At 54.4% G+C, this 14,594-nt stretch overlaps 1 protein-coding gene across 1 annotated transcript in view; it reads left to right on the top strand.

Moving 5' to 3' along the window:
* NAGK (N-acetylglucosamine kinase) overlaps nucleotides 1-10,674 on the top strand; it is a 27,454-nt gene extending 16,780 nt beyond the window's left edge. Inside the window, exons 5-10 of the mRNA XM_015413866.1 lie at nucleotides 367-477; nucleotides 3,090-3,202; nucleotides 5,085-5,172; nucleotides 6,613-6,710; nucleotides 8,871-8,949; nucleotides 10,398-10,674. Of these exons, the coding sequence (XP_015269352.1) occupies nucleotides 367-477; nucleotides 3,090-3,202; nucleotides 5,085-5,172; nucleotides 6,613-6,710; nucleotides 8,871-8,949; nucleotides 10,398-10,576 (668 nt within the window). The 3' untranslated portion in view covers nucleotides 10,577-10,674. The remainder of the gene's footprint in view (nucleotides 1-366; nucleotides 478-3,089; nucleotides 3,203-5,084; nucleotides 5,173-6,612; nucleotides 6,711-8,870; nucleotides 8,950-10,397) is intronic.
* Nucleotides 10,675-14,594: the final 3,920 nt, after the last annotated feature.

Below are 14,594 nucleotides of genomic sequence, written 5' to 3' on the forward strand. Positions count from 1 at the left end.
ATCCCTTCCTGAGCTAAGACAAAAATGTGTGAGCCGGAGGCTAAAAAATTGTGAGCTAGCTCACACTAACTCAGCTTAGAGGGAACACTGGAGACTAGTGCTTCTTTCTCTACCTGCTCTTTCCCAGGCATAATCTTAGAAACCTCGATCATGTCACCCCTCAGTCGTCGTTTCTCCAAGCTAAAGAGCCCTAAGCGCTTTAACCTTTCCTCGTAGGGGAATTGTTCCAACCCCTTTATCATTCGAGTTGCCCTTGTCTGTTGTCATCTAGTCCAACCCTGTGAACAGTGCAGGGAATTCACAGGCACCTCCCCCCCAGTGACCCCTGCTGTTGCTTGCTAAGATCTCTCCTCTCTTCCACTGCAGGTGGCGTGGTCCTCATCTCTGGAACGGGCTCCAACTGCAAGCTCATCAACCCCGATGGCTCTCAGACCAGCTGCGGGGGATGGGGGCATATGATGGGGGACGAGGGGTCAGGTGAGAAACGGGGCTCGGGGCCATCGGCCAGGGTCGCTGCTTACCACTGCATTCAGTGGGTTTCGTCTTTTGGGGACAAAGAGCTTTGCTGGAGCGCTCAGATCTGCTGGGCTAAATCACTGCGCTCTGTGCCGGAAAACACCTCGGGACCAGGAATTCCTCCCTCCCCAAAAGCTTTGAAGCGGTTCTGGAAGGCAGTCCAAGTGCCAGAAGGAGCCAAGGGTGGGCAGGTGCTGTGGCTTAGTGGCAGAGCAACTGCTTTCTGTGCAAAAGGCTGCAGGTTCAGTCCCCAGCATGGCCTCTTGAAAGGATCACACGTGATGCTGACTTCTACTGACTTTGGCCCATCAAAGTCAGTGTTTTCCACTCAGACTGGCAGCGGCTGTCCAGGAGAAGCAGTTTAGTGTAGTGTTTAAGAGCGCAGACTCTAATCTGGGAGAACCGGGTTTGATTCCCCACTCCTCCACATGCAGCTGCTGGTGTGACCTTGGGTCAGTCACAAGTTCTCTCAGAGCTGTTCTCTCCAAGGTAGTGCCTGTCAGAGCTCTCTCAGCCCCACCTACCTCACAGGGTGTCTGTTGTAGGGAGGGGTAGGGAGGGGAAGGGAAGGGAAGGGAGATTGTAAGCCACTCTGAGACTCCTTTCGGTAGTGAAGGGTGGGGTATCAATCCAATCTCCTCCTCTTCTTCAGGATCCCAGGTAGAGGTCTTTCCCATCACCTACTATCAGGTCCGTTCAACTGGAGATGCCGGGGATTGAACCTGGGACCTTCTGCATGCCAAGCAGAGGCTTTCCCTCTGAGCCACAGCCCCTCTTTACAGCTCTCCAGGGTCTCAGACGAAGGTTTTTCCCATCACCTCCCACCTGGTCCTTTCTAACTGGAGATGCCGGGGATTGAACCTGGGACCTCCTGCATGCCAAGCAGAGGCTCTTCCACTGAGCCCACAGCCCCTCTTTACAGCTCTCCAGAGTCTCAGGCGGAGGTCTTTCCCATCACCTCCTGCCTTGTCCTTTTAACTGGAGATGCTGGGGATTGAACCTGGGACCTTCTGCATGCCAGGCAGAGGCTCTTCCACTGAGCCACAGCCCCTCTTTACAGCTCTCCAGGGTCTCAGGCAGAGGTCTTTCCCATCCCCTCCTGCCTGGTCCTTCTAACTGGAGATGCCGGGGATCGAACCTGGAACCTTCTGCAGGCCAAACAGAGGCTCTATGCTGAGCCAAGGCCCCTTCCCAAAGCATGCTGTTGGTGATGTGGAAGAACTCTGCCTGAGACCCTGGAGAGCTTCAGCACTCTTCAGTTGACTATACTGACCTGGACTGACTGAGTATAAGGTAGCTCAATATAAGGCCAGTGCTGCATCACCTGAGCATTTGTAGTGAGACGTCCCCGACATCATGGAGAGACCCAAGGTGATGTTGTGGCCAGCCCACGTTTAACATTCCAGAAACGTCTGTCCCTTCACAGCAAGACCCAGCAGTCCCTGGGGGTGTTCGTAGAGCAGGGGTCCCCAACTTCTTTGAGCCTATGGGCACCTTTGGAATTCTGACACAGCAACGTGGCTGCCGCAGGAGAGGGAACCACATACACAGAGGAAGTCCCAAGTTCAGGGGACGAGAGGAGTGATTTTTAGAAATGCACTGGGGAAGCGGAGTTGCTGTTGTTCAGTCGCACAGTCGAGTCCGACTCTCCGCGACCCATGGACCAGATCACGCCAGGCCCTCTGGTCTTCCGCCGTCCTCTGAAGTTGGCTCAACTTCATGTTCGTTGCATCTGTGACACTGTCTCACCATCTCATCCTTTGCCGTCCCCATCTTCTTTGACCTTCAATCTTTCCCAGCATCAGGGTCTTCTTCTCCAGTGAGTGCTCCCTTCTCATTGGGTGGCCAAAGTATTTGAGCTTCAGTTTCATTATCTGGCCTTCCAGGGAACAGACAGGGTTGATTTCTTTTAGGATTGACTGATTCGATCTTCTTGCAGTCCAAGGGACTCTCAAGAGTCTTCTCCAGCGGAGTAGCAGAGAATAAAACTAGCACTGTGGCAGCATCTGCCACTGAAACCTTTTAATCTGCCCAGCCAATCAGATCTCCAGTGGCCAGTCAAAGGCCCTGCTGGGGAAACACCCCCCTGGCCTCACCCACTTCCTGAAAAGATGTGGCAGGCACCATGGGTCCAGTGTTCCCTCTAAGCTAGCTCACAGTTTTTTAGCCTCCGGCTCACACATTTTTTGTCTCGGCTCAGGAAGGATGGGGCTCCAGAGCAAACTGATTTATGCAGCAGCCAAATTGCTCGCTCACAACTTGAATGCCAGCCACTCGCAAAGTAGAATTTTTGCTCACAGGACTCCACAGCTTAGAGGGAGCATTGCATGGGGTCCATCCTGGACATTCACAACTGACATTTGCCTTCAGCCGATGAGTTTCTGGAGACTAAAGAAGAACCCTTTTGGTTGAATGACTGCGTTGCGTTTCTTTCCCAGTGTGGGCCAGGCGAAGGTTATTTGTGGCAATTTGAGCCCGCAAGGCCTCCGTCCAGGCCCAGAGGAGAAGGCTGGGCTAGGGCGGTGGCCTGGATCACGGAAGACGGAAGGCTAGAGAGTCTCTTGTTTTTGCAGCCTACTGGATTGCCCACCAGGCAGTGAAGATCGTGTTTGACGGCCTGGACAACTTGGAGGTGCCGCCCCATGACATCGGCTACGTCAAGCAAGCCATGTTTGACTATTTCCAGGTAGTTCCCCGACAGAGAGTCTTCGGTTGCCTTTTAAGACGCTGAACTGCCGGCTGTGGAAGGTCGGTAGTTCAGCAGTTCGAGACCCGGGTGCCGCATGACGGAGTGAGCTCCCGTCTCTAGTTCCAGCTCCTGCCAACCCAGCAGTTCGAAAGCAAGAAATTGCAAGTAGATAAATAGGTGGGAAGGTAACAGCGTTCCGTGCTCCTTGGTGTTTAGTCACGCCGACCACATGACCACGGAAACGTCTTCGGACAGCGCTGGCTCTTCGGCTTTGAAACGGAGATGAGCACTGCAACCCTAGAGCCGGATTCGACTGGCTTTCGAGCATGGGAACCTTTACCTTTACCCCTGGAATGAAGAGTTGTGGTGCTGATAACAGAGCAGCACAACACAACAAAACCTCACGCCTGACCATAAATATGGTTGGTTTTAGACCAGTGATCTGATTCAGATGTCAGGCGGCTTCATGTGTCCCCTTTCATAGGTCAAGGCATCTTTGCTTCACCAGAACCGGAGTTCACGTGCTGGCTAAGAGTATAAGCCAGGAGGCCTCCCTGTTACTGTAAAAAGGTAAAGGTAAAGGTTCCCTTGCTCGAAAGCCAGTCGAATTCGACTCTAGGGTTGTGGTGCTCATCTCTGTTTCCAAGCCGAAGAGCCAGCGCTGTCCGAAGACGTTTCCGTGGTCATGTGGCCGGCATGACTAAACACCAAGGCGCACGGAACGCTGTTACCTTCCCACTGAAGTGGTCCCTATTTATCTACTTGCAATTTCTTGCTTTTGAACTGCTAGGTTGGCAGGAGCTGGAACTAGAGACGGGAGCTCACTCCGTCATGCGGCACCCGGGTCTTGAACTGCTGAACTACCGACCTTCCACAGCCTGCAGTTCAGCGTCTTAACCACTTGAGCCACCGCAGCTCCTCGTTACTGTACGCTGCTATTAACGAGACCTTAATGGCTCGGCCCCGGCCCACTCGTTCCTGGCTGTAGGAACTGAAAATTGAAAACTGCAGCACTGCTCACTTTAACTGTTTTTATTGTATTAAATGTTTGATGTCTATTCATGGAATCATTTTAAGAATAGTTGTTGTAGATTTTCCGAGCTGTGTGGCCGTGGTCTTGGCACTGTAGGACCTGACGTTTCGCCAGCAGCTGTGACTGGCATCCTCAGAGGTATAACACAGAAAGACAGAGTACTCTCTGTGTCAAATGTGAGAAGAAAAACAGTCGGCAGGCAATTTATATCTACTCAGGAAGGTGGGGTAGGGCTGAGTCATGATCGCGTCGGAGTTCCCCAGGCTGTGACATGCTGATGGAGGAGCTTTCCTGAGGAGGTTCTTTTGCATATGGATTGGCTGTTGAAATTCTAATCGTATCTGTAGTGCTGTTGTGAGATGTGGAGCATTTTATGTTTTTCAGGGCAGGGAACCATGCCCTATTTATTTCTAAACTCCCTTCTTTCCTGTTGAAATGGTGTTTATGTTTCTGAATTTCAGTGGCTTCCCTGTGTAATCTGACATGATAATTGGATGTGTTGTCCAGCCTTTCAGTGTCTTGGAATAAGATACTGTGTCCTTTTTGAGTTAGGCTATGTTCAGCCACTGATTTTTCAGGTTGGCCAAGTCTGCAGTGTCCTTCATGTTTTTATTCTTGTCTGAATTTTAAGATTGTTTTGAAGATTGTTTTGGAACCTGTAGTCGTGACCTGCCCTGAGGCTGCTTGCGGGAAGGGCGGGATATAAACTGAAATGATAAATAGAAATACCCTTACGGGGCAGCTGCAAGGATTCCTGCAGTCACGCATGTGAAGAGTTTTGAATGCTCCAAGTGTCAGACGGATGCTAAGAATCGTCGTAATGCTGCAAGTTCTGGGTTTCTGCAGGTCTCCGACAGGATGGGACTCCTGACGCATCTCTACCGAACCTTTGAGAAGTCCAAGTTTGCCGGATTTTGCCAGAGGCTGGCGGAAGGTAGCTGGAAAAAGAGACGGACAGAGTTCTGTCTGTCACGTTTTTATCGCATCCTTCCTTTGTGGGATTCAGGGTGGCGGACAGTGTTATTTCATTTCAACACAACAACCCTGTAAGGTAGATTAGGCTGAGAGATCGTGACCAAAGGTTGACCATTGAGCTTCGTGGCAGGGAGTGGACTCGGGCCTTGGTCCCCCCCCCCCGTCTGAAACCAGCTTTTTAACCACACTGGAGGTGTGTCGTTTTTGAACTGTCGCAAGGACCTGTGATGGAGCTGCCCCGCGACAAAGATTGCACTGCCTTGTAGGACTACAGTTGCCCTGGGTCGGCTGTAAGGCTTTCACAGCCAAATGTGGACCCTGAAGGCTGCAGAAGCGAGATTTCACTGGCCTCAGGCGGAAGGGGAACAGGCTCAAAGGGGGAGCCAGTTTGGTGTCGTGGCTAATCTGGGAGAACCGGGTTTGATTCCCCCACTCCTCCACTTGCACCTGCTGGTGTGACCTTGGGCAAGCCATAGTTCTGATAAGAGATGTCCTTGAAAAAAGAGCAGTTTCTGTCAAGAGCTCTCTCAGCCCCACCTACCTCACAGGGTGTCTGTTGTGGGGAGGGGAAGGGAAAGGAGTTTGTAAGCCGCTCTGAGACACCTTTGGGTCTTGAAGGGCGGGGTATAAATCCAATCTCCTCTTCTTCTTCTTCTTCTTCTTGAATACCAACCTGGAGAGAAGAGTTTGTGTCACTGAAACACTGGTAGATTTGAAACCTGTATTGGAACCCAAAGTTCTCCCCGCTCACACAGATGGGTGGGGGTTAGTTATCTGGAGAATGTTTCTTGCGCAAAAGCAACATAAGTGCAGCTGTTGCAGGGCTGGATTGGTGCAGAAGCAGCAGCAGCATCTCTTGGTATAAGAAGGAAAATATGGTTTTTAAAATCCAACATATGAACCAGATGGTCCCTGGCCTGAACTATGTAGTTTGGCCTTTTATGTAAGCATGCTAAAACTCCAGTTTTTCCCTGCTGGGCTTGCAGAAGTGAGATTAACCAATCCTGAAAGAGCCAGTTTGGTGTCGTGGTTAAATACACAGACTCTAATCTGAAAGAACCAGGGTTGAGTCCCCACTCCTCCAGTTGCAGCTGCCAGGTGACCTTGGGCAAGCCATAGTTCTGACAAGAGCTGTCCTTGAAAGAGTAGTCCTTGAAAGAGCTCTCTCAGCCCCACCTACCTCACAGGGTGCCTGTTGTGGGAAGGGGAAGGGAAAGGTGTTTGTAAGCCGCTCTGAGACTCCAAGTGAAGGGTGGGGCATAAATCCAATCTCTTTTTATTATTTTTAATTTGACTCTTCCCAGAGTTGTGTGTTACACAGACCTTACCCCCTTCCTCCAGCAGTTTGGAGTCTGGCTGAACCAGCGTTGTCTTTCTCTCTTTCTCTCTCTCTCCGCAGGAGCCCAGGCCGGGGACCCCTTGTGCGGGTACATTTTCAACAAGGCTGGGGAGGTCTTGGCACGACACGTCGTAGCCGTGTTGCCCAAAATTGACACGGTAAACTTGCAGCCTTGGAACAGTTGGCACGGGAAATAAGGAGAGCGTGCTGAGTGGCGCGTGCGGGAAAAGAATTGGCCCCCTGGAAAGAGCGTCCCCTAGGAGGAAGTGGGGGAGGAAGTGGCCCGCCCCTTTCCTGTCGGGGCACCCAACTGCTCCTGATGGAAGCAAAGCAAGCCGGTCTACGTCACCCAGGGCTGCCGGCCTCCAGGTGCGGTCTGGAGAGCGCCTGAAATCACAACCAATCTCCCAATTCCGGGGATCAGCTCCCCTGGATAAATTGGCTGCTTCGGTGGATGGACTCTTTGGCGTTGTCCTCCACTGAAGCCCCTCCCCTTCCCAGGCTTCACCCCTAGATCTCCAGGAATACCCCAACCCGGAGCTGGCAACCCTAACTGAACATCCTTTGCCACATCTTTTAGACAGCAAAGACATGGTTTCCTGAAGACTCACCAGGAAGCTTGCGAATCTGGCTGTGAAATACACAAGCCTGTGTGATCTCGGTGGGGCTGCTAGTGCCTCCAGGGGCAGATCCAAGCTGTAGGGAAGGACCTTGGGGTAGGCGACCATGGCCGGCTCCTCCTGCACATGTCCCGTCCACTGCCAAGCGTGCACGGTCCCTTCAGCCAGTGCTCGAAATATTCCCCTTCCTCTGCTCAAGAGCTGCTTCCCGGCTGCCTTTCTTTGGTTCCCAGAGTATCTGCAGTACAGGCTAAAAGCACAGGTGTAAAACTACACAAGGGTAGGTCAGGTTAGTCCCTGGATGGGAGGACACCCTGTCCCTTTGATGTACATGAGCCTGTATGACTTTTGACTCTCAAGCCCAGTAGAAAAGAGCAGAGCGGCTGCACCTTAAAGACGAGGGACTCGTAAGAACATCGGAGAAGCCAATGTTGGATCAGGCCAGTGGCCCATCCAGTCTGTCACACAGTGGCCAGAAATACCAGGGGCCATCAGGAGGTCCAGCAGTGGGGCCAGGACATTAGAAGCCCTCCCACTGTTAACCCCCCCCTTCCAAGCACCAAGAATACAGAGCATCACCTACCCCGGCCTGTGAGTTCCCATCTACACCTTGTGGCTAATGGCCACGGATGGACCTCTGCTCTTAATGTAAGAACATCAGAGAAGCCAATGTTGGATCAGGCCAATGGCCCATCCAGTCTGTCACACAGTGGCCAGAAATACCAGGTGCCATCAGGAGGTCCAGGAGTGGGGCCAGGACACTAGAAGCCCTCCCACTGTTGCCCCCCCCCCACCAAGCACCAAAACAACAGAGAACCCCTTGCCCCAGACTGAGAGTTCCTAACTCGGCCACTCCCCTAAACTAAATGCCTATCCTACTTTACGTAGATGATGTGGCGATCCTTTCCTATATTCGGGCTGGACTAATGCGACTCCTATCGGAGTTCTCTGCTTTTTGCAGACAGAACTGACTCCTTCTCAGGGGTCATTTCCTGCAGGAGTGCACAGGAGCGGAGCTCCGGCAGTAAGGAGCTCAGGGGGCGGGCACATGCAACAAGCCCTGCTCCCAGCAGCCCTCAGTCGGGCCATGAGGAGCAAGGAGTGGCCCGCCTTCAGGTACAAGCTCTCCCTCCTCTGTGAGGACAGATCTGCACGTCCATCCCCCCCCCCCATAGCTAGCAATCCAAAACAGTCCAGTGGTACCTTTAAGAACAAATTTTATTCAGGTACAAGCTCTCCCTCCTCTGTGAGGACAGATCTGCACGTCCATCCCCCCCCCCCATAGCTAGCAATCCAAAACAGCCCAGTGGACCCTGAGTGGTGGGTGTTGCCTTCTGGCACACATCTGGTGATGTCAGGGGGTGTGGCATATGCAAAGGAGTTATGCTAATGAGCTCCTGCCCGTCTTTTTCTACGAAATGACCCCTGCTCCTTCTCAATTTTGATAAGACAAAAATACTGGTCTTCTCTAAATCCTGGAAACGCATTTGCTGGGGAATTGAAGGAAGCGAAATCGAGCAGATTAAATCATTCAGATATCTTGGGAGTCCCTAACTACACTTTGTGGCCAATAGCCACTGGTGGACCTCTGCTCCATAGGTTCACGGAAGCTCCTCCCCTGCCACAAATTGTGTTAAGTCTTGAAGGTGCTGCTGGACTCTTGCTCTTTTCTCCTGCTCACAGACAGACTCACACCAGAGCCTCTTCCAAGGCCAGCTGGGGCTGCCGATTCTGTGTGTGGGGTCCGTGTGGAACAGCTGGGAGAAGATGAAAGACGGTGAGCAGAGACTGGGGGGAGGGGGTGGATTGGGCGAGCTCTGCCTTCTGCGGGCGGGTTTGCTCGGCAAAGCGGGAAGTGGTTTGGGTCAGTACCTCCACCTTGCCATCTGTGCAATGGGGGGGGAGGGAGGGTTTTACAAGCAGTGTTCCCTCTAAGGTGAGTTAGTGTGCGCTAGCTCACCGTTTTTTAGCCTCCAGCTCACACATTTTTGTCTCTGCTCAGGAAGGAGGGCTCCAGAGCCAACTAAGTTATGCAGCATACAAGTCGCTCGCTGCACAACTTTAGTGCCAGTAGCTCACAAAGTAGAATTTTTGCTCACAAGACTCCACATCTTAGAGGGAACTTTGGAACTTACAAGCAGTGTTCCCTCTAAGCTGAGTCAGTGTGAGCTAGCTCAGTTTTTAGCCTGTAGCTCATGCATTTTTGTCTCCGCTCAGGAAGGATGGGGCTCCAGAGCAAACTAATTTATGCAGCAGCCAAATGGCTCGCTGCACAACTTTAATGCCAGCAGCTCACAAAGTAGAATTTTTGCCCACAAGACTCCACAGCTTAGAGGGAGTGTTGGTTACAAGGGTGTGCGTTGACCCAGAAAAGGGGGGAAGGAGGCCCATGGCCACGCCAGTGTGTGGTTTAACACAACAGTCATCCCCCCCCCCCCGGATAGAATTGTGGCGCTCAAGGCGGCTTCCAAATTGAACAGAGCCGGACTAGCCATAGAGACGAGGGGCAGAGTAGCTTCTGGCTGATAGCCGGTGGGACATCGTGAAGCCGCCTTGTACAGACCCTTGGTCCACTGAGGTCAGTGTTTTCTGCTCAGAGTGGCAGAGGCTCTCCAGGGTCTCAGGCGGAGGCCTTCCCCATCACCTGGCGGCCTGGCAGTGTCCCCTCTAAGCTGAGTCAGTGTGCGCCAGCTCAGAGTTTTTTAGCTTCCAGCTCACACATTTTTGTCCTAGCTCAGGAAGAAGGATGGGGCTCCAGAGCAAACTGATTTATGCAGCAGCCAAATCACTCCCTCACAACTTTAATGACCGTGGCTCACAACGTAGAATTTTTGCTCACAAGACCCCACAGCTTAGAGGGAGCATCGCTGCCTGGTCCTTTTCCGCTGGCGAAGCTGCCGGGGATTGAACCTGGGGCCTTCTGCATGCCAAGCAGTTGCTCTGCCACTGCGCCACGACCCACTGCAGGAGTCTGCCCCACGCCTGCCCGTCTTAGCGCTGAAGCCGCCATTCTGCACCCTGACGGAAACGCCGTGGCTGATGCCCGCTCTGGTTAGCAGAAAACCGTGTGCATCAGTTTGCCACAAAGGCTCCATTAGCCCACCTCTCTCTCGGTCGGCCTCTTTCGTTCACCTGCCTTCTGAGGCAGTCCCCTCCCGGCTTCACGTCTCTCTCTTTCTGCAGGGGTGGGTGTCCTCTGCGACAGCCGTCTCTCTTTGCTTCCAGGGTTCGTGGGCGTCCTGGGCGAGCACCGCCGCAGCGCCTTCTCCAGGTTCAGCCTCCTGAAGCTGAAACAGTCCTCTGCCCTGGGAGGGGCGAGCCTGGGAGCCAGGCAGATTGGGCAAGCCGTGCCCTTGGACTACGCTGCCAACGTGGACGTCTTCTACACACACTCCTTCTCCTAAGAGCAGTCCTGGGCACTCCTTACCTCAACTCCATTTCAAAGGGAAGCACGTTGGGATCTCTCTTTTTTTCTTTTTTTTGTAAGAGCAAGTTTCCTAAAATTCACCAATTAAAAAAATCTATATATTTTTTTCATAGCAGGGGTAACCACAGAATAATTGGGGGGAGAGAGAAGGGGCGCACGCACCCCCGGAGCACCTGCTCCACTTCCTCACAGATCAGCAAGGCGCAGAGGAAGAAGAGGAGACTGGATTTATCCCCTGCCCTTCACTCCCCAAAGGTGTCTCAGAGCGGCTGACAAACTCCTTCCCCTCCCCCTCCCCCTCCCCACAACAGACACCCTGTGAGGTAGGCGGGGCTGAGAGAGCTCTGACAGAAACTGCTCTTTCAAGAACAGCTCTTGTCAGAACTACGGCTTGCCCAAGGTCATCCAGCCAGGGGCAAGTGGAGGAGTGGGGAATCAAACCCGGTTCTCCCAGATTAGAGTCCACGCACTTAACCACTACGCCAGAAGAAGAGAAGGAGGAGGAGATTGGATTTATACCCCATGGCCCTTCACTCCCCAAAGGTGTCTCAGAGCGGCTTACGAACTCCTTTCCCTTCCCCTCCCCACAACAGACACCCCGTGAGGCAGGTGGGGCTGAGAGAGCTCTTGACAGAAACGGCTCTTTTTCAAGGACAGCTCTTGTCAAAACTACAGCTTGCCCAAGGTAATCCAGCCAGGGCAAGCGGAGAAGTGGAGAATCAAACCCGGTCCTCCCAGATCAGAGTCCGTGCACTTAACCACTACACCAGAAGAAGAGAATGGATTTATACCCTGTCCTTCACTTAAGAGTCTCAGAGCGGCTTACAGTCTCCTTTCCCTTCCCCTCCCCACAAGAGACACCCTGTGAGGTAGGTGGGGCTGAGAGAGCGCTTTCCAGAACCGCTCCTGAGAGAACTTGTGACTGACGCAAGGTCACCCAGCAGCTGCAAGTGGAGGAGTGGGGAAATCAAACCCGGTTCTCCCAGATTAGAGTCCGTGCTCCTAACCCCAACACCAAACTGGCAACCTGGGAGCCATAGTAGGGCCTCCCCACTCAATGCAGCTGGACAAAGATGCAGACCTCCAAAAAAAACCCCACCCCAGGAGGAAGTGGGGGAGAGAGGCCTGCCCTGCTCAAAATACCACATGGACGATCAGGACGGAGGCGATGGGGGAGCAGAGGGAGGGCTGACCCCACTGTTCCTGGGTGCTCTTGCAGAAACTAGGGCTGGCCGGGGTCCTGCCCCTCTTGGCGTACCGGTCAGCCTTTTCTGGACAGAAAGTGTTCTGCTCCTCCAGCTTCGGACCGATTCACCACTCTCCAATTCAGCCCCTGCCACATTCCTCCCCCCCCCCCAAAATCATGCTTTGCTGCTAGCCCTTCATGCTCAGAGACCGAAGGGCCAGCAGCAGCGCTCTTCCACCACTTTTGCCTTCCCTTGTTAGGGCTTCTGTGATCTTGTCCCAGTTGGTCCCCTCCCACTCGACACAGCGCCTGCCTGGCAGGGCACCCTGTAAGGAGACCACAAAGAGAGAGAGAGGAGATTGGATTCATACCCCTGCCCTTCGCTACCCGAAGGAGTCTCGGAGCGGCTTACAAACTCCTTCCCCTCCCCGCAACAGACACCCTGTGAGGTAGGTGGGGCTGAGAGAGCTCTCTTGAGGACTGCTTGTGAGAGAACAGCTCTGAAAGAACTTATAGCTGGCCCAAGGCCACACCAGCAGCTGCATGTGGAGGAGGAGTGTGGAATCAAACCCGGTTCTCCAAGATTAGAGTCCACGCTCCCAGCCACTACACCAAACTGACTCTCCCAAGGAGAAGCAGGGTGTCTCCATACAACAGACACCCTGTGAGGTTGGTGGGACTGAGAGAGCTCTCTCGAGAGGTACTCCTGAGAGAACAGCTCTGACAGAACTATGGCTTGCCCAAGGTCACCCAGCAGCTGTGAGTGGAGGAGTGGGGAATCAGACCCAGTTCTCCCAAATTACAGTCCACGCTCCTAACCACCACCAAACTGGCAAAGCCTCCAGAGGCAGCACCCAGCCCTTCGCTCCTCGTGGCTCCAGCCCGCGGGTCCCAGGGCACCCCCCCTCCGTTCGCCACCTTCAGGAAGGACGCCACACGCCACACCCAGCTCAAACCCATCTTTATTTTTAAAGAATGCATTGTTGTAAAAATGGACAGCAAGAATGGCAAGGACTTCCTTAGAAAGAAAGCAGAGGCTGCGGAGTCAAGGGGAGGGGAAAGAAAGAGGGGAAGGCAAATTGGGGGGGGGGAAGAGATCACCCAGCACCTCTGACCAACCCGCAATCCCGGATCGTGGCGACGAAGGCCTGGAGAGGGAGAGAGAGGGAGGAGCTGCACCGCCACGGCGGAGGGCTCGGCCATCTGGGCCGCTTGGACGACAGACGCCCCAACGGGTTCGGGGAGAGGGCTGACTCTTCCCCCACCAGCTTGCAAGGGGGAGCCGCTGAAAGGGGAGTCGAGGCAAGGGCCCCCACCGCCACCGACCTCCCAGTCTGCAGGAGTCTCAAGCAGCCCAGGTGGCCGAGTGGCTCCCTCGACCCAAGCCCTTTCTCAGGGTGCAGAAATAGCAAGGGGGCGGGGGGAGACGACACACACACGGGAGGGAGTAACAGTCTGAATTTTCAAGGGGCCAGATTATCGAACTCGGGAGGGAGCCCAAGCCACTGCCGCCCCCCCCCATTCTTTCAAGGACAGGGCCTCCCCAGCGAGAAGCCGCCAGACCCCCTTTTGCAGTTCCTTGCAGCGGGCAGAGCCCCAGGTGGGCCCAGGCAGTCAAGGGGAGCAAGAGAAAGCCGGCCCTGCGGGGAAATTTCGGGCAAAGGGCAGCACACGCAAACATGGCCCGGCTGAGTCGGTTGTGCGGACGGGAGGCCTCTCCCCTCTAAATTCCCTTCTCGGGGGGGGGGGTCGACACACACACACAGCCCCTCCGGCCCCACCTAATCCTCCCCCCACCCTCCATCCAAAGAGGCCGTGAAAAGGTACACGCCCCTTCCTGGGTCCTTGTGACTCAAAAACCTGCAGCTGGCGGAGGGGCCGGACGGCTCTTTTGGCATCCCGTGGGTGGGTGCGGGGGGGGGGGGAGATCCACTCCGATGGCCAAGAGGCTGTCCCCGTGCCTGTGTGGACAGCTGCTTCCCAACTGCGTGTGGCCGGGATTTGAAACTGGGATCCCTGCACGTCTGCTGCAGATGCCAGGAACTGCAGGTGGGCGGACGGTGGGTCTGTGGCTTCGGTTCAAGGCCCCCCCTCCCCCCCGTTTGTATTGATGCAGCGGCTGCCAGGTAGAGGGGGAAAGTACCCTGTCATTCCTGAACGGGACACTTTACAGGAGGGGAGAGGGAAGGGAGGACAGGAAAGAACCAGAGGGGGGGAAGGGGAGAAAAAGGGCTTATGGGAGGGTGGGCTCCTTTCTCCCTCTTGGGTCGGCATCTCTAGAACATCCAGGAGCTCGCCTGCCTTTCCCTGGGGTTCGGGGCACAGTTCTTTGCAGCCCCCAAGAAGCAGCGGGGAGCAGGTACGAGGCCCGCCCCCTCGGCTCCCACTGACCCCAACAAGTTTGGCAGTGGGCACGGGCCTGTGGCCAGCCCGCGTCCCACGCAGTGGCGGCAGCTCCCGGACAAGGAAAGGGCTGTCCAGAAGCCGAAGTGCACGGAAGCCTGCTGGGGGCCAGTCCGGCCTGCTAAAAGCTCGAGGACTTCCCGCGAGAAGAGAGACGATCCAGGGAGGCTTGTCCTCGGCAACGTCCAAAGTTTATCTGGTGACGGGGGCTGGCGGGACGAGGGGCGAGGATCCTGCTTGCAACTGAGTCACGCTTGTCGCTGTTTAACGGAAGAATAAACAACCCCCCCCCAAAAAAAAAAACCCTGAAAGTGCCCCCGGCGGGACCCGGCCCCAGACTGCCACCCTGCCGTGGGTCTCGCTTTTTTTTTTTTTTTTTTTGTTTTTTTCAAAGTGGCCCCCGTGG

Source organism: Gekko japonicus, unplaced genomic scaffold (genome assembly GCF_001447785.1).
Source record: "Gekko japonicus isolate JY-2015 unplaced genomic scaffold, Gekko_japonicus_V1.1 scaffold1252, whole genome shotgun sequence".
NCBI classification, from domain to species: Eukaryota; Metazoa; Chordata; class Lepidosauria; order Squamata; family Gekkonidae; genus Gekko; species Gekko japonicus.